The following is a 19,411-nucleotide window of genomic DNA, read 5'->3' on the forward strand; positions in this document are numbered from 1 at the left end:
TTGTCATGTGGGTAATCCTTACACGTAACAAACAACAAACAAACCACAAGGTAGTCCACATCGTATGGCCCAGAGAGGTAATAAAAGCTCGGAAAAAATCAGACACTCAGCGAGCTACTTCTGTTCTCCGACAGGGCCTATTTCTCCCACATGAAAGTTAGCTGCAACAGAGTCGCGCTACCCCAAAGTCAAGGAATATATTAGATTTTTCTCTCTCATTACTTTATTGTCCCATCCCAAGGTAGTCCACATCTTATGGCCCAGAGAGGTAATAAAATCTCGGGAAAAAAATCAGACAGTCAGCGAGCTACTTCTGTTCCCTGACATATGGCCCATCATGGCCTATTGCCTATTTTCGCGGATAGGTGTGATATTGTGAGAGACGGACTGAATGACACTTGACTTAAAGTGTGAAGCGACTAGAACACCAAAAGCGTTTCTGCGTCAAGACAGGCCTTCGCACTTAGGCTGTGTCTGTGACGAGCTGGAAACATAAGTTAAATCAAAGCGTGAAATGTGTTCGATGTATTTTTGATTTCTTCAACATTAATTTTGTTTAAATTGCAGTTTCGGTATAACCGTGGTCCCTCTTATATACTGATAATGGTAATAGTAATCATAAACAAGTCGCGTAAGGCGAAAATACAATATTTAGTCAAGTAGCTGTCGAACTCACAGAATGAAACTAAACGCAATGCCATTTTTCAGCAAGACCGTATACTCGTAGCATCGTCAGTCCACCGCTCATGGCAAAGGCAGTGAAATTGACAAGAAGAGCGGGGTAGTAGTTGCGCTAAGAAAGATAGCACGCTTTTCTGTACCTCTCTTTGTTTTAACTTTCTGAGCGTGTTTTTAATCCAAACATATCATATCTATATGTTTTTGGAATCAGGAACCGACAAGGAATAAGATGAAAGTATTTTTAATTTGATTTGGACAATTTAATTTTGATAATAATTTTTATATATTTATTTTTCAGAGCTTGTTTTTAATCCGAATATAACATATTTATATGTTTTTGGAATCAGCAAATGATGGAGAATAAGATGAACGTTAATTTGGATCGTTTTATACATTTTTATTTTTTTTTACAATTTTCCGATTTTTAATGACCAAAGTCATTAATTAATTTTTAAGCCACCAAGCTGAAATGCAATACCGAAGTCCGGGCTTGGTCGAAGATTACTTGACCAAAATGTCAACCAATTTGGTTGAAAAATGAGGGCGTGACAGTGCCGCCTCAACTTTCACAAAAAGCCGGATATGACGTCATCAGAGACATTTATCAAAAAAATGAAAAAAACGTTCGGGGATTTCATACCCAGGAACTCTCATGTCAAATTTCATAAAGATCGGTCCAGTAGTTTAGTCTGAATCGCTCTACACACACACACACATGCACACACGCACATACACCACGACCCTCGTTTCGATTCCCCCTCGATGTTAAAATATTTAGTCAAAACTTGACTAAATATAAAAATATAAAACAATAATAAAGTTTTGTTATGTATTGCAAATCCTGACATGGTTCTGGGCGTTTCACAAAATTAATGTGTTAACAAAATTACAAAGCAATGTACATAATGAACATTTTAAAACAAAACCATTTTCTCCCTATAAAAATCAACTAGTACTGTGGCATCAGCATTAACAGGGAAAACAAATCTGAAAATTATTAAAAGCACAATCACCTACAAGATGCACATTATAATACATTATTTATCCAGAATCTATCATAATATTGATTGTTTGTTATTATGTGTTTGCGGCTGCCAGTTTCGGTCAAACTAACGTTCACAACCTGTCTTTCACAACCTTTAAACTCATGTTTGTTTTGAATTTATTTTTTTTAATGACATTGTACTATCTCTACATCACCAATAAATAAAATTCATACACTACCATCTCGTTATACCGACTGCTAAACGTACCAGCCGGGCGGGACGGCTCTGAGTTAGCCGAATGCAATCACGTTGTCTTCTGCGCTTGAGCGCACCCCATACACACCTCTTGACATACTCTTGAAAGCGATAAGACACCACCCGAGTAGCCAACGGCGGCTTTCTTTAATTGCGATAACAACTCGTTTCAAACTGTCGTTAAAGACAGGTCCAACTACACTTACTTGTAAGATGTTACATTATGGAGGTCAAAATGGCCAATTTTCTGTAGTTTTCGGGGGAGAAATCTATCCTGTTACTGTATTAAAAAAGAAGCTTAAATTTGTCAGCACATTATTTTATTTTAGTACCAGTTCAGTGCCTCATATGGCTTTTTGACCAATCAGGACGGATTCTAGGTGACCCTCTAAATGTTATAACGTTCAAGCAGGGACCCTTTTTGTTTATCAAGCAAAACATTGACAAGACAAAGTACAAATTTAAATCAACAATACCAACGTGATTTATTCTAAAGAATGACACTTCAAATGCTGCGAGATAATACTCTCTTTATCTAAAAAAAAAAAGTACAGAAAAGCTAGTTTTGTCGGTGGGTGCTTCACGGAATAGCAAAGCACCGCCCATCCTCTGAGTGTGCAATGCCGACCCGCTCACTTGGAATCTAAATGATCAAAGTTCGAAAAAATCTAGTGAAATTGCGTCACTCGCTTTACGTCAAATGTATCTTTACAGCATTTCCCATCGTCTGGAGTCGGTTCTAAATCTCTCTCTCTCTCTCTCTCTCTCTCTCTCTCTCTCTCTCTCTCTCTCTCTCTCTCTCTCTCTCTCTCTCCCCCTCTCTCTCTCTCTCCCTCTCTCCCTCTCTCTCCCCCTCTCTCTTTTTCTCTCTCTCCCCTCTATCTCACTATTCTCTTTCTTTCTCTCTTTCTATCATCATCATCATCATCATCATCATCATCATCATCATCATCATCATCATCAGCAGCATCATCATCATCATCATCATCATCATCATCATCATCATTTTTCTTTTCTTTTCTTGCTCCTCTTACAGTATCACGGTAAATGTTCCCAAATAGATCCTAGTTACCTCAGAGGACGTTAATCCCCAAAGTCAGCCAGTCAGTCAGTCATTAAAGGCAAAAGCGAGGTAACGCACAACTGGGTCCGACCAGTAAAGCCGTCGCTGCCTGTGTGACAACCACCATAAAAATCTACCACAGCGGGAAACTTTCAAGTTAAGTATTTTCAACCATCATGTGCCCGCATTCAACTTTACAATCAAAGGATGTCTGTTGAGATAATCGAATGGATCAAAACTTTGAAACCTGCCCGCATATTCTAAGCCGACTAACACATAATTGTTAAGGACATCATAAAATGGTTCTCGGTGAAAACTTGACCGAGGGCCATTTTACGACGTCCTTGACTCGAGTGTGTGACGTATACTCTTATGCTCTGCTTCTTGGGCAAGGTAAAGAACACCGAAAATATTTCAATGCCGTTCTCGAGCTACGCTGACTTTTACAAAGGGTACAGCTGACACGGCTTACGTAATCTGGTTTCCTGGTCATTTGTGTGAAAAATCTGTCCGACAAAGAAGAAGAAGAAGAAGTGCGCGCAGAGAGAGAGAGAGAGAGAGAGAGAGAGAGAGAGAGACAGAGACAGAGACAGAGACAGAGACAGAGACAGACAGACAGACAGACAGACAGACAGACAGACAGACAGACAGACAGACAGACAGACAGACAGACTTTCCGCACTCGTTAAAATGTCAGTCGATACTGGAATGAATGTTGAAACATTGTAAACCTAAAAAAAAAAAAAATAATAATATTAAAATTAAACATTCATACGAGTTACTATCTGTGACAAGAACGCATAAGAAGTATAGCAACTAAATATTAATCCGCTTACCCATTGCTCCTCTTTGCACCTCGGCCTGTGAGTCGTCCTTTTCCTGAGTACTTGCACACAAGTTTTGCGTATGCATACTTCAGTTCGTCTGGAAAGGGCTGTTTTGAATTCTTGTTCGCAAGTTGAACAGCACGACTGTATTTGACCACGTACACCAAATCGTTCTTTCTGGAAAAGTCTGCCAGCCGTTCAGTAAGATCATTCCAACTTCTGAATGTTTTCCCCAACTGTCATTTGTGCCATTTCTCAGCGATTGATCAACGGTGTGGTTATTATGGATGTAGTAAGTGTCGAATTGTGAGAATGCACAGTTCTGTCCGCCAAGTGGTTTTAAACACTGCGCGTATTTGCACCAAGTAATAACGTGTCACATCAAAATAGTTCTTTACCTGTCAGATAGTTTAGCGCCAAAAACATGAACCAATGATAGCCCATGGATTAGTAAGTCATATGATGTTGGGGCGGGGCCAATGAACTAATGTCAACACAGTAAGTATCAACCAATGTTTGGCTCCGCCCCCACATCACGTGGACTGGGTGGCCGAGTGGTAACGCACTTGCGCTCGGAAGCGAGAGGTTGCGAGTTCGACCCTGGGTCAGGGCGTTAGCAATTTTCTCCCCCCTTTCCTAACCTAGGTGGTGGGTTCAAGTGCTAGTCTTTCGGATGAGACGAAAAACCGAGGTCCCTTCGTGTACACTACATTGGGGTGTGCACGTTAAAGATCCCACGATTGACAAAAGGGTCTTTCCTGGCAAAATTGTATAGGCATAGATAAAACAATGTCCACCAAAATACCCGTGTGACTTGGAATAATAGGCCGTGAAAAGTAGGATATGCGCCGAAATGGCTGCGATCTGCTGGTCGATGTGAATGCATGATGTATTGTGTAAAAAATTCCATCTCACACGGCATAAATAGATTCCTGCGCCTTGAGTCCGAGTCTGGAGATACGCGCGCGATAGAAGACTTCATATATATAATCACGTGACCCATAAACCCATCGCCTGTAATTAGATCATACTATTACCGCTTCAGTTCTGAGACATCCTGCTTGCTGCGCTGGCGCGCGCGCAGAGAAAAAAATTCCCTCTTTATCTTCGCTTCTGATGCTCATCCTATTGTTGTTGGCACTCGGGTTTGTTTGTTTGTTTGCTTAACGCCCAGCCGACCACGAAGGGCCATATCAGGGCGGTGCTGCTTTGACATATAACGTGCGCCACACACAAGACAGAAGTCGCAGCACAGGCTTCATGTCTCACCCAGTCACATTATTCTGACACCTGACCAACCAGTCCTAGCACTAACCCCATAATGCCAGACGCCAGGCGGAGCAGCCACTAGATTGCCAATTTTAAAGTCTTAGGTATGACCCGGCCGGGGTTCGAACCCACGACCTCCCGATCACGGGGCGGACGCCTTACCACGAGGATTGGAACTCGGGTAACAGGGAGCGAAGGGCAGTGCCCCACCTAGTGATCGAGTGCCACAACCCAGACTTTTCCCTTAATATATACATAGGTTTTAAACTCCTGCTTCCGGATTATACAAAACACATTAAAACATGTATTAAACAATGGCGACTGGACGTGAGAGGGAACAATAAAGAGACCAAAAAGCAATGTACTCACGTTAAAATGACGAACACGGAACGAATAACAGCGACGTTTCGACCTAAGGGTCTTCTTCAGGCACAAAAACACAAAAATACACACACAAAAAAGAAGAAGAAAGACGATAGAACAAATGAAGAGAAGAATAACTGACAAAACAACTGCACTGCACAAACCAACAAATGACAAAGACACAACACTTCGAATTAACCTAAAATAAATCTCATAACAAAATAATTGTAATCATTTTTTTTTTTACAGGAATGTATATGTTTCTGTGTTTGTTTTTGTTTTAATACAAAAAAAACCGTGATCAAATAATCAGAACTCTTTCAAAATATTCTGAATAAAATATATTAAATGCAATAACTTTTTTTTTTTTAATTCAAATAAATGTTTTAGTTTGACTGCATTTGAATAGAAACTGAATTCTGATGAAAGCAGTTACTGTAAAGTCATTTGAAGTCACATGATAAAAATCACATGGTTTAGTTGAGCAGACCAAAAAGTGCAGAGCTAAAATATGTGTATGAATCTGTGTGAAAATCCAGTCCGTTTGTCCACAGGGATGCTAGGAAGCAGTCAAATGGGGTCGCTCAATCTGCTCAAATCCAGTCAAATGGGGTCGCACGGGCCGACAAATGGGGACGTCCCCGTTTGTCGGAAGCGTCCCCATTTGACTGCTCTCCAGTGACAATCGTCCCCATTTGTCGGTAAAACCACCTACACACACACACACACACACACACACACACACACACACACACACACAGTGACACACACACACACACGTGCTTCCTCTCCCACGTACGTCACAACCCCCGTCTGCATTTCCAAGTCTAGTTGAAAGTAGTTATTACTGTTGGCGCTAGTATGACGTAAAAGTATGTTGCCAAATGAGTTGAGCAAATTATTTGTAACAAGGGGATTAATATTTTGTAAGGGGTATAATAATGTCTTGCAAAATGTGTTAGGGGAGTAAAAATTTTCCTACGAAATTTTTACTCGGTAGTACACCTGTCATGGGGAGTAATTTCCTCGTACTACGGGGGAGTAATTTTTCGTGAAGGGGAGTAACAATTTCGTACGAAATGTTTACTCGGGAGTACACCTGTCGTGGGGAGTAATTTCCTCGTGCTACGGGGAAGGTTATTGTTTCGTGAAGGGGAGTAAACATTTCGTACGAAATGTTTACTCGGGAGTACACCTGTCGTTGGGAGTAATTTTCTCGTGTTAGGGGGGAGTAATTTTTTCGTAAGGGGAGTAACATTTTCGTACGAAATCTTTACTCGGGAGTAACAATTTCGTGGGAGTAATTTTCTCGTGTTACACCGGGGTAAAAAAAACCTCATCAGTCAGAGCACCATTAAAAGCTTCTAGCTTGTAGTTGATTCACAAAATGTATATTGTCTATTGGAGAAATGGATTATTTCAGTATGGTTACTTTTGGCAGGAGCGAGAGAGAGAGAGAGAGAGAGAGAGAGAGAGAGAGAGAGAGAGAGAGAGAGAGAGAGAGAGAGAGAGAGAGAGAGAGAGAGAGATCAGATCAAATCAAATCAAATCAAATCAAATTTTATTTTACGAGGGTTGTGGCACAAGCAATATAAACGAGCTTCTTTTCAACCAGCCCTCGCCCAAAGAGGGACTACTCTAATCTTATATACATATATATATAAACGTAAAACAATTACAAAGGATAAACATAAAAGTAAAAAAAGTAAAAATAAAAAGACAGAAAAACTATATATATCTATATATATATATATATATATATGTATAGGTTACAACACGAGTGGTTTTTTATATGGCTTGTATTTCAGTCAAGACCCAGCGGATGAATATCATCGGGAGACACGAGCCTCTGAGAGAGAGAGAGAGAGAGAGAGAGAGAGAGAGAGAGAGAGAGAGAGAGAGAGAGAGAGAGAGAGAGAGAGAGAGAGAGAGAGAGAGAGAGAGAGAGAGAGAGAGAGAGAGAGAGAGAGAGAGAGGGAGTGAGGGACTGAATGACAGATATCCCGATAGAGACAGGTAGGCTACACTGGGAATCAGACTGACATACAGACAGACAGACAGACAGACAGACAGACAGAATGAATACAAACAGAGAGAAGACACAATGCCCATTTACTTATCACAAACCTCCATACGGTATTTACTGTGCGCTCCGCATAACATAACAACAAAAACTCAGTGCAACATCGCCCATTTTGTGACAATGGTTATTAAGGCTACACACATGATTGTGGCACAACAAATATGATTTGACTATCAGTAACAGTAACGATCTCGACTCTTCGTTTAACTGACAAAAAACAAAACAAAACAACAACAACAACAACAACAACAACAACAACAACAACAACAACAACAACAACAACAACAACAACAACAACAACAACAACAACAACAACAACAACAACAACAACAACCACTCTTTAATTTACCAGACTGGGTGGCCGAGTGGTAACGCACTTGCGCTCGGAAGCGAGAGGTTGCGTGTTCAGGCCGCATTTTTCTCCCCCCTTTCCTAACCTAGGTGGTGGGTTCAAGTGCTAGTCTTTCGGATGAAACGAAAAACCGAGGTCCCTTCGTGTACACTACATTGGGGTGTGCACGTTAAAGATCCCACGATTGACAAAAGGGTCTTTCCTGGCAAAATTGTATAGGCATAGATAAAAATGTCCATCAAATACCCGTGGGACTTGGAATAAAGTAAACAAAATTCCATCTCACACGGCATTAAGTCTCAGGAAACATGAATACACGCATGCAGGAAAAAAAATATGGGTAGCGCCGTATGTATGGCAGCTCGCTTTCCCCGGGGAGAAAGCAGCCCGAATTTCCATGAGGGTAACCTCACTGGACTATAAATCTTATCCAATCCAAAATAACAAAGACCGGTTGCAGAAACGCCAAGCAAAAAACAATGATCCTTGTTCTCTTTTGAGACTATCATTGCAACTTGAAAAGTAACAGAAACTACCATGACTCTTTTTTTCACAAACAAGCAAAACAAACAAACTCACTAACCGAAAGGGAAAAAAAATAATAAAACACTCGTCACTTTGAAAAAAGCCACAAGAGAACGCCACCAACAGCAGCACCAAGTAAACCCAGGGTCCATGTCCCACCCCAATCGTCTCCAGGATTGGGAACGTTCCGGTTAAAGTGTATGGGCCTGCTTCCCGTCGCTCTATTCCCAGCTTCCCATAAACCGTAATCGCTATCCCTTGTCGACGTGTTCTCGCTGTACGTCTGGTTGCGTGTCGTGTACTGAGTGGAACGTTGAGAATACGTCGCAGGAGGTCCACGAGATCGTGTCGCTGAAACTGGAACCCTGAGTTCATCGTCTTCGTCGTATGTTCCGTACGGATCGCACGTGCTCGGGACTCTCAACGCTCTCCATTCGAAGTCATTTAGGTAGATGGGTCCTTCATGGACGAGAATGTCTCTGTTACGTCTCGACACATGCTGCACTTCGTTCCGAGGGATTTTCACTTCTATCGCCCAGTTCACCTTTCCGTTCTGTATGTAGAACTTTCCGTGTTTCGTCCAATTGTTTTGGGCGATTTTCTGTTTGCCCATCGACGGTGGGAGCGATGTGCCGTAGGTACCTGTAGATTGTACATTCTATCATGAAATGAGCTCAAGTTTGCGTACATGCAAAAAAGACTATGTTACTCGTCAAAAAAGACTAGGCATACGCGTTTCGGAGTAGATGTTTGTGATGAGGCTGTTTATGTTAAAACCAACCATAATACGAGAAACCCCGTTCATCATCCCCAAACCGTATGCAGCAAACCGCTTGCCAAACGGTGTGTCTCTTCATTAGCCATTAGTGAAAGGCGTGTTTGGTGTTTCCAGTGGGTATTGCGACACACAAACAAGCCACATTCCAGTAACTGCTTGGCGCATTGCATTCAAACTGTTAACGTCATTCTGCTAACACATCTCACAAGATACCCTCGCATTCTTCATTGATTGTCAATCACACTTATACTGACAGGAAGGTGTGTCAGTGTTTGTATCTATACATTGATATCCGACAGCGCGTCTTCGCTAACATTTTAAACCTACTCCCACGCCTTGCAAGCGTGTTCTTAAAAATATTGTTTAAAAGAACACTTACCCTCACCAAACCAGGCGTGTTTGTCGCCATGTGAGCTTTTCTTTATGTAGCCAGACGATCTGATTTCCCTCAGACCTCGGTCACTCGTGTAGTGGTAGAACAGTACGTGTGAACCCATGGTGGTAGAAAGAATTGGTTATGAAGGTTGATCTATATAGTTTTCAGATCTGAAAGTAAAGTTCAGTTTGAAGAGAGTAACGGTTAGCAGAGTGTGGGCGTGTGTGTATGTCAAGTGTGTGTGTGTGTGTGTGTGTGTGTGTGTGTGTGTGTGTGTGTGTGTGTGTGTGTCTGTGTGTGTGTCTGTCTGTGTGTGTGTGTGTCTGTGTGTGTGTGTGTGTGAGTGTGTCAGTGTCTGTGTCACGGGTAGTGTGTGTATGGGTTGTGCATATGTAACCTATGTATAAGTATTAAAGTAGTATCCATATTATAGGTAAGCCCTACACTCTTCTCTCACAACATAAAAACATGGTCTTGCTTTTGTGACTGGGAAAAACGTCAGTTTTGGGATTCAGGTTTTTATTAATTCTCATAAACATTTAAACTTGCTGACGTTAGTGTCTTGTTCTATAAATATGGTTGTGTGGTACATGTACTACGATGATATACATTACGTCACTCGGCTATACACGTATGTGAAGACAGACATTCGCTGATTCAGACATACACTCACACACACTGACTCTCTCTCTCTCTCTCTCTCTCTCTCTCTCTCTCTCTCTCAATCTCTCTTGACCACAGACGATCAAAAGCGAATTCCTTATCAGGAAAACTAAACACGTCCCGCACAAACCATGGCCCATGCGAAGCGCTTGCAGACTGAAATTGGAGACGGCCTGTAAATTAGCCTGTGGGCATAGGGAAGCTGGGTGTTGATAACTAATGATAACAGACTTGGAGGAACGAGTCGCTGTAGCACAAATCAGACATTCTTTCAAAACTGCTTTCAATGTGTGTTCTATATTAACTTGTCCTTCTGAAGTGGCAAAATATATACCCAGCCATAATTCTGCCAGCCTTAGCTTGTTCGGCACCTGATGTGCACTACTGTCTAGTATGTCAGAGCATATTGATTTGTTGACAAAAATAACTCGAGTAGCATACATATATTGCTAAGGTCATTCCTGATACTGCCCGAAAGTAGGGCACATGCCATGAAACCACTGATAAAACCTTCGAGGGGTCGCACCGGGGCACTGCTCCGTTCTGTGAAACGCACTGACAGAGATGAAAACACATAGGTCTATATCTGACTCAGTGGTGAAACGAGATCCACAAAGTTTAGCAAGGGTAAATTCTGACTAGTATTGAAATACTGAAGCACGGACAACAGCCGAACGAACCAGTCGTTCACATGTTTAAACTAAGAAAGGAAACACTAAAGGAAAGCCAGATATACCTTACCTTCTTCAGTGTCCATAAATAGTATTCATTTCAAGTCGCTTTTTTTTAACATCAAAGCGACGGCTGGGCCGACACAGTGACACAGTTTCTTTGCGCTTCGCCAGCTCGCCAGTTTTTCGGAAACCCGTGCATTCCCTATTTTCTATTTTCTGTTTTGACGACTCATCCAGCCACAGGCACTCCAAAAAGTTTAATGTCGTGTGTGTGCGTGTGTGTGTGTACGTGTACGTGTACGTCACTCTGTGTGTGTATGTGTGTGTGTGTGTGTGTGTGAGAGAGAGAGAGAGAGAGAGAGAGAGAGAGAGAGAGAGAGAGAGAGAGAGATGTGTGTGAGAGAGGTGTGTGTGAGGTGTCTTTGTTTCTGTTTGTGTCTGTGCCTAAGACTGGGTCACTGTGTGCTCTTTTGAGTGCGGTTCTGTGTAGTGTTGTTTTTGTGTTTTTGTGTACATGTGTCAGCACTGACGTGCGTGCCACTACAGTGTGCGCACAACAAATTAAGTGACGGCGTGCGGGGCCTTGCCATGTTTTTACATTTAGTCAAGTTTTGACTAAATGTTTTAACATAGAGGGTCGTGGTGTGTGTGTATGTGTGTGTGTGTGTGTGTGTGTGTGTGTGTGTGTGTGTGTCTGTCTGTCAGTGCGTGTGTGTGTGTAGAGCGATTCCGAGAAAACTACTGGACCGATCTTCATGAAACTTCATAATGAGAGTTCCTGGGTATGATATCCCCAGATGTTATTTTCTTTTTTTCGATAGATGTCTTTGATGAAGTCATATCCGGCTTTTTGCGAAAATTGAGGCGGCACTGTCACACCCTCATTTTTCAACCAAATTGATTCACATTTTGGTAAAGCAATCTTCGACGAAGTCCGGACTTCGGTATTACATTTCAGCATGGAGGCTTAAAAATTGATTAATGACTTTGTCATTAAAAATCTGAAAATTGTAATCAAAATTATTTTTTTATAAAACCATCCAAAATTACTTTTATTTTATTCTTTATCATGTTCTAATTCCAAAAACATATAAATATGTTATATTCGGATTAAAAACAAGCTCTGAAAAGTAAAAATATAAAAATTATGATTAAAATTTAATTTCCAAAATCGTTTTAGAAAAAATTTCATCTTATTCCTTGTCGGTTTCTGATTCCAAAAACATTAAAAACACGCTCAGAAAGTTAAAACGAAGAGAGGTACAGTAAAGCGTGCTATGCAGCGCAGCGCAACCGCTACCGCGTTAAACAGGCTCGTCACTTTCACTGCCTTTTGCACTAGCGGCGGACTACGGTCATTGTGAAAAAAATGCAGTGCGTTCAGTTTCATTCTGTGAGTTCCACAGCTTGACTAAATGTAGTAATTTCGCCTTACGCGACTTGTTACATTTGGTCAAGTTTTGACTAAAAGTTTTAAAATAGACGGTGAATCGAGACGAGGGTGTGATGTATGTATGTATGTGCGAAGAGTTTCTGAGTATGATATCCCCAGACGTTTTTTTTCATTGTTTTGATAAATGTCTTTGATGACGTCATATCCGGCTTTTTGTGAAAGTTGAGGCGGCACTGTCACGCTTCGTCGCGATATAACCTTCGTGGTTGAAAACGACGTTAAACACCAAATAAAGTAAAGTAAACTGTCACGCTCTCATTTTTCAACCAAATTGGTTGAAATTTTGGTCAAGTAATCTTCGACGAAGGCCGGACTTTGGTATTGCATTTCAGCATGGAGGCTCAAACATTAATTAATGAGTTTGCTCATTAAAGTTGTAAAATCAAATTCTCGCGAACAGATTTAAAATTGATTGCATCGTATTCGTCATCAAATTCGAAATCTAAACATATATACGTATGTTATGTTTACTCTTAAAATGTGATCACAATTAACGAAAATAGATTGATTAGTACTACAATTAAAATTTATAAAATCGATCCAAAAACGATTTCATCTTATTCTTTATTACTTCCTGACTCCCAAAACATATAGATATGATATTTTGTATTCAAAACAAGCTCAAAAAGTTAACAAGAATACAGAAAAGCGCGCTACCGCGCTAGGGCTCTGTGCTCGGGCCCGTGCTGTTCATCATGTACACCTCCCCTCTGACTGACCTCATCGACAGACATTCCGTTTCCCACGAAATGTTTGCTGACGACACTCAGCTTCAGAACTCAGCGACTCCCTCAGAATACGCCCAGATGACCACCTCCCTTCAGTCTTGCATTGCTGACGTTGAACTCTGGATGTCCACTAACAAGCTTAGACTTAACTGTGACAAAACAGAAGCCATTCGTTTCACCAAATCCTCCCTCTCCTCCTCTCTCTCTCTCTCCCTCCTTCTATGACTTTGGGCAGCAGCACTATTGAATTCTCAGACTCCGTCCGTGATCTTGGCATCTTTCTTGATAGCGATCTCTCCATGAAACACCATGTTATGAAAGTCTGTCAGTCCGCTTACATCGAGCTTAAGAGAATAGGTTCTATCCGCCCATACCTTACCGAAGATGCCACCAAGACCCTTGTTTCCTCCTACATTCTTTCTCGATTAGACTACGGAAATTCTGTTCTCATTGGCTGTCCTCAGTCTGTCATCCATCCTTTGCAGCGCGTTCAAAATTCTGCAGCCCGGCTTGTCTGCAAAGCCCCTCGGTCCCAGTCCTGTTCCCCCCTGCTAAAGAAACTTCATTGGCTCCCTGTAGAGCTGAGAATCCAATATAAGTGCTGCTGTATCTGCTACAAAATAATATCTGGCTCAGCCCCATCCTACCTGTCTGACCTGTTCACACTCTATACACCCTCACGATCCCTCCGCTCCTCTGTAGACACTAGAATATTCCGTCTATCTTCTTTTAGTCGCAAACAGCACGGCCAGAGAGCCTTCTCCCACTCTGCTGCCGTTGCGTGGAACTCTCTCCCTTACTCTATCCGACACTGCCAAACATTCTGTTCCTTCAAATCAAACCTTAAAACACACTTCTTCACCCAGTATTTTGATTAATTTTATTTCAACATGGTGCATTTTTGAATCAGGTGTTTGAATGTTTGAATGTTTTGCCTGTGTTAGTATGCTTGCAGATTGTATTGATGTAGTGTTTAAGTTTCGTTGTTCACTTGTGTGCTGAATGCTGCTGCACATGCTTTTGCTTTGCTTTGTATGTATTATGTATGTTTGTCATTGTAAAGCGCTTTGAGAACGTAAAGCGCTCTATAAATCTCCCATATTATTATTATTATTATTCTTGCTTGTCTATTTCACTGCGTTTTGCACGTGGGAGGTGAGCGATTTCCTTCTAGTCGCGGCGATTGACGAAGCTGTATTGTCTTGGTGAAACAATGCAGAGCTTCAGTTTCATTCTGTTAGTTCGACAGCTTGACTAAATGTAGTAATCATTTCGCCTTACGCCACTTGTTGAGTGTCAGTTTGTCAGTGTGTGCACATATGAGCCTGTTCGCGTCAGTGTGTGCCTCTGTGTGTGTTTGCGGTGAGTGCGCTAGCGTGGGTTGATGCGTGCATGTGTGCGCGCGTGTATGTCAGCCAGTGTTCCAACAGCTTCAGTTGCTAAAAACAAGCTAGCCGCGTCTATCGGACTTTGCAACAAACTAAGTATTATCTTCCCTGAATAATTTCACTGCGGCGACCAAAGCCCACAGACGTTATGATTAGTCTCAGCTCAGAGAGTTCTACCAGTATTTGTTCTTCTTTGATTTTTTTACGCTAAAGCAGAACCAATTCGTACGCATGTCTATAACCCAGGGTCAAAGTTACAATATGGACCAATGACCATCCCTATGCAACACTACCCCCTGCTGGTTAGGGGGAAGAATTTACCCGATGCTCCCCAGCATGTCGTAAGAGGCGACTAACGGATTCTGTTTCTCTTTTTACCCTTGTTAAGTGTTTCTTGTATAGAATATAGTCAATTTTTGTAAAGATTTTAGCCAAGCAGTATGTAAGAAATGTTAAGTCCTTTGTACTGGAAACTTGCATTCTCCCAGTAAGGTAATATATTGTACTACGTTGCAAGCCCCTGGAGCAAATTTTTGATTAGTGCTTTTGTGAACAAGAAACAAAATTGACAAGTGGCTCTATCCCATCTCCCCCCTTTCCCCGTCGCGATATAACCTTCGTCGTTGAAAACGACGTTAAACACCAAATAAATAAATAAAGAAAGATGCAACACTCTGGTAAAGATGTCATAGATGTTGTTGTCAGTTGCTGTTTGTACATTGATAAGTTGTCCTTGACCTGGGGTTTAGAAAATAAAAATAATTAAGCGACAGTGAAGAAGATGGGGGGGGGTCGCGTACTACTGCGGCAAATGTTGATCATTACGTATATATCTGAAAGCAAATTATCGTCAGATTGCGCAGCTTTTTGCTGCCGGTTTATTGGGTTGTTTTTGTTACGTTTGTTTTTTTGCACTCACACACACACACACACACACACACACACACACACACACACACACACACACACAAACACACACACACACAAACACACAATGCCAATCTCATTTATATGCTGCTACATAGTAGTAATATGTCGTAGTAGTGGACTGTAAATAATGATCGACCGGCGATTGGATACAAGCTCCTGTGCTGCTACACTACTGTTAACTCTGGTTGCGGTCCAGGTCAGTTAATACAGTGATCATGGAAGGGAAGAAATGTACTTTTGAAATACCGATTAGATGATGTTTACGGTTACCTCCCTTCGAGAGTCAGTGTTCCACCAGTATCGTGTGTGTGTGCGTGCGTGTGTGTGTGTGTGTGTGTGTGTGCGTGCGTGCGTGTTCAGTTGTGCGTGCGTGCGTGTTTGTGCATGCGTGCGTGCGTGCGTGCGTGCGTGTGTGTGTGTGTTTATCAGAACATCAGACACTATAACTATAAGACTGTGAGATTTAACGGTACCGCAGTCAGCTTGCTTAAACAGTCTGTCCTTACCTCTCTATTTATATCATCTTGTAAATCACCACAAACCTATCGGGCCATGCATGCCTTTACATTGAACAAGGGCATTTTGGACACATGCCAAAAATAAACACGCTAGCTGCTTTATGTGCAGCCAAGGAATGTTTGGCAGAATTGACACTCCGCAAATTGACAATGGTGTCCGTTACAGTTAGACCTGTCCTGACGACCACCTCTGGATTACGACCACCTAACCATAACCACCACCTCATAGGGTACCTCAGTGATGAGATATTTTTCTATAATTCACCTTTCTGTAGCGACCACGTACCTTTTTATTACAACTTTAAGTCATATTTCATTTGTTGAATTTTGCCAGTGATTATGATATTTCGTTTGTTAAATTAGGTCAATGATCATAACTCCTCTGTTTAATTTTAACAACGATCGCATTAATTTTTTCGGATTTCGCAGTGATCATCACAGTTTGTTGAGGAGGTAGCCATAGAAACAGGTATCGACGCCTCCGCCGACCACAGAGGCGAGACCGCTGTACATCCTCTCCACCCAGACGGAATCGCCAGAGGTCAATGGCTGCAAAGTCTGGACAAACGCTCGGGCATTGCCTCCTTGTGCAGTCCCAGTCTCGGCGATTATTATTATTATTATTATGAACATTTGTGCGCCTAATCTAAATATAGCCCTAGGCGCTTACAAAATATAAAATACATAGTGAACATTATACGAAACACAAATCGACAAGGACTCATACACTCGCAGACAGGCGCACAGCGAGAACGCGACGCACTCACTCATACCAACTACAGGCACATGCATTCTAGACGGAAAAACAGTCGTAAATAAATAAATAAAGTATTGGATACATAAAGTTTGTTGAGAGAAGAAGAATAGAGCTGGAAAGGGAAGAAGAAGGAGAAAGAAAGAGACAGATCAAGGACCAGCAGGAGAGGGTGATGTGTGGTCATTAACGGACTAGTGAGGGAAGAGGTGTGTTTTGAGTGAGGTTTTGAATGATTGCATAGATGTGGAGTGCCTGAGTGAATGCGGGAGTTGGTTCCAGATGGATGGGGCCTGGTAGGAGAAGGTGCGCTGGCCATATGTTTTGGTGCGTGCTGATGGTATCCTAAAAAGGCGGGTGTCTGCGGAGGATCTTAGGGAGCGAGAGGGGGAGTAGACATCAAGAAGGTCAGAAAGATAGCTAGGGGACGATAGATCAAAGTTTCTGAAGCAGAGTGTGGAGATCTTGAACTGAATCCTCTGTTGAACAGGCAGCCAGTGTAGGGTTTGAAGAAGAGGGGTGATGTGGTCATGCTTGGAAGAACGAAAGATGAGGCGGGCGGCATGATTCTGAACACGCTGAAGCTTTTCGATGATGTAGTTGGGAGAACCAGATAGAATGGAATTGCAATAATCGAGTCGGGATAGGACAAAGGCGCAGAGCAGAGTTTTAGTGGCATCCTCAGTGAGGAGATGACGGATGGAGGAGATGCGGCGGATTTCAAAGAAGCAAGTGCGACAGACATTGGCAACATGCTGATGGAAGGACAGGGACTGGTCAAGAGTGACACCTAGGTTGCGGACAGCAGGAGAAAGAGCAATAGAAGAACCATTGAGATCGACAGACGAGGGAAGAGAAGGATGATTGAGATGTTTTTTAGGAGAGACAAGAATCATTTCGGTTTTCTCCTCATTAAGCTTCAGCTTATTCAGGTCCATCCACGCCTTGAGGTCGGTGATGCAAGACTGGGTGGAGGCAATGAGGCGAGGGAGGTCAGAGATAGGTCCAGAGAGATAGAGTTGGTTGTCGTCGGAGAAGCTGTGGTGAGAGAGAAAGTGGTGAGCGGCAATTGAAGGGATGGGTTGGGTGTAAAGGACGAACAAAATAGGCCCCAGGACGGAGCCCTGGGGCACACCGTACTGTAGAGGAGAAGCAGAAGAAGATAGGCCGTTCACAGAGACAGACTGGTAGCGATCGGTGAGATAGGACTGAAACCAAGAAAGGACAGACTGAGAAATGCCAAAAGAGTTTTGAAGGCGGGACAAGAGCACGGCATGATCAATAGTGTCAAATGCCGCGCTCAGGTCCAGCAGAGAGAGAAGGCAGACGTCGTTGTTGTCGAGTGCAGTCAGTATGTCGTTGCTAATTTTCAGTAGAGCGGTTTCCGTCGAGTGTCCAGAGCGATAGGCAGATTGATTGCAGTAGAGAAGGTGGTTGGCTTCAAGATGGTCCAAAAGCTGGGAGAGTACGATTTTTTCTGTTATTTTGGAGAGAAATGAGAGATTAGACACTGGTCTGTAGTTCTTCAGATTTTCAGGATCCAAGGAAGGTTTCTTGAGAAGAGGTCGGAGGATAGCGGATTTGAAAATGGCAGGAAAGGACCCAGATGAGAGAGAGGCGTTGATGACGGAGGTGAAATGCGGGAGGAGAGTATCTAGACAGTGAGTGAGGATAGAGGCGGGAAGGGGGTCAAGTTCGCATGTTTTGATGCCGGCGTGCATGATAGTTTTTCTGACTGTGCTTTCGGTAACAGGCTGAAATGAGGAGAAGGCAGGGCCAGAATAGGAGGGGTCAGGGATGGGGGACTGGGTGGGGGGGAGAGCGTCAAGAGACTGGCGGAGTGTGGAAATCTTGCTGGCAAAGAAGTCGGAGAAAGCCTGAGGAAGACGAGAAGAAGGAATCTCAGAGGGAAGTGGAGACGAGTCAGATTTACCAAGAAGAGTGTTAGTGATGTCGTACAACTGTTTTGAAGAAGAGCATGCGAGTATTTTGACATTGTAAAATGCAGTCTTGGCTGCGTGAACGATGCTAGTGACTGCTTTGTTGGCAACTTGAAAAATCTGCTTATGAACAGTCAGGCCTGATTTCAACCATTGTCTCTCTGCTCTACGTCTCTCACGCTTGGCATCTTGCAACTGAGGCGCAGCGGACGAGTACCAAGGCGACGGAGGACGGTGAGAGACGCGGCGGCTGGAAGCAGGAGCATGCTGATCAAGAAGAGCTAACAACAGTTTATCCAGTTCGATTAGCTGTCCATCCTGCTGCATCATGGCGAATCTGAAGAAAAGAAACAGCGTCAATTCTCGTTGAAATATCTGTAACTTGTTTGTTTGTTTTTGTTTTTGTTCGTGTTTAGGTTTATTCGTGTGTGTGTGTGTGTGTGTGTGTGTGTTTGCGCGCACGCCGGTTCAGCCAGGTATTGGTTGCGGCTTGGCAAGTTCAGTCAGAGGTTGTTGTTTTTGGTGCGAAAGTTTCTTCCTCCGAAAGCGGCGTATGGCTGCCTAGATGGCGGGGTAAAAACGGTCATACACATAAAATTTCACTCGTGCAAAAACACGAGTGTACGTGGGAGTTTCAGCCCACGAACGCAGAAGAAGAAGAAGTGCGAAAGTGATATCTTTCATTTTGTCTTCTGGCTTTGTAAAATCGTGATTAAAAGAATATAATATTTGCAAGCCACAGTACATAACAGTATTTTAAATCGCAGAGGAACACACATATTTAGGAAATAATATCATACAATTG

At 42.5% G+C, this 19,411-nt stretch overlaps 2 protein-coding genes across 2 annotated transcripts in view; both read right to left on the minus strand.

The window, feature by feature from the left end:
* Positions 1 to 6,798: 6,798 nt before the first annotated feature.
* On the minus strand, positions 6,799 to 11,172 carry LOC138958685 (uncharacterized). Its single transcript, XM_070329910.1, has 3 exons — positions 10,963 to 11,172; positions 9,562 to 9,728; positions 6,799 to 9,046 (listed from the first exon to the last, which is right to left on the minus strand). Exons 2-3 carry the CDS (start codon positions 9,677 to 9,679, stop codon positions 8,493 to 8,495), a joined length of 672 nt encoding a protein of 223 aa, XP_070186011.1. The 5' UTR covers positions 9,680 to 9,728; positions 10,963 to 11,172; the 3' UTR covers positions 6,799 to 8,492.
* Positions 11,173 to 16,283: 5,111 nt separating this feature from the next.
* Positions 16,284 to 19,411, minus strand: part of LOC138958688 (uncharacterized) — a 4,544-nt gene continuing 1,416 nt past the window's right edge. Inside the window, exons 3-4 of the mRNA XM_070329913.1 lie at positions 18,909 to 18,943; positions 16,284 to 16,517 (exon numbers count right to left, since the gene is read on the minus strand). Of these exons, the coding sequence (XP_070186014.1) occupies positions 16,348 to 16,517; positions 18,909 to 18,943 (205 nt within the window). The 3' untranslated portion in view covers positions 16,284 to 16,347. The remainder of the gene's footprint in view (positions 16,518 to 18,908; positions 18,944 to 19,411) is intronic.

The sequence above is a fragment of the Littorina saxatilis genome, linkage group LG2, assembly GCF_037325665.1.
Source record: "Littorina saxatilis isolate snail1 linkage group LG2, US_GU_Lsax_2.0, whole genome shotgun sequence".
Lineage (NCBI taxonomy): Eukaryota > Metazoa > Mollusca > Gastropoda > Littorinimorpha > Littorinidae > Littorina > Littorina saxatilis.

Excerpts from the sequence above, each read along its gene's own strand:
- LOC138958685 (XM_070329910.1), bottom strand. The coding sequence starts at position 9,679 with ATGGGTTCACACGTACTGTTCTACCACTACACGAGTGACCGAGGTCTG. Across the intron at positions 9,047-9,561 it reads ACACGCCTGGTTTGGTGAGG|GTACCTACGGCACATCGCTC; the intron begins GTAAGTGTTCTT and ends TACAATCTACAG.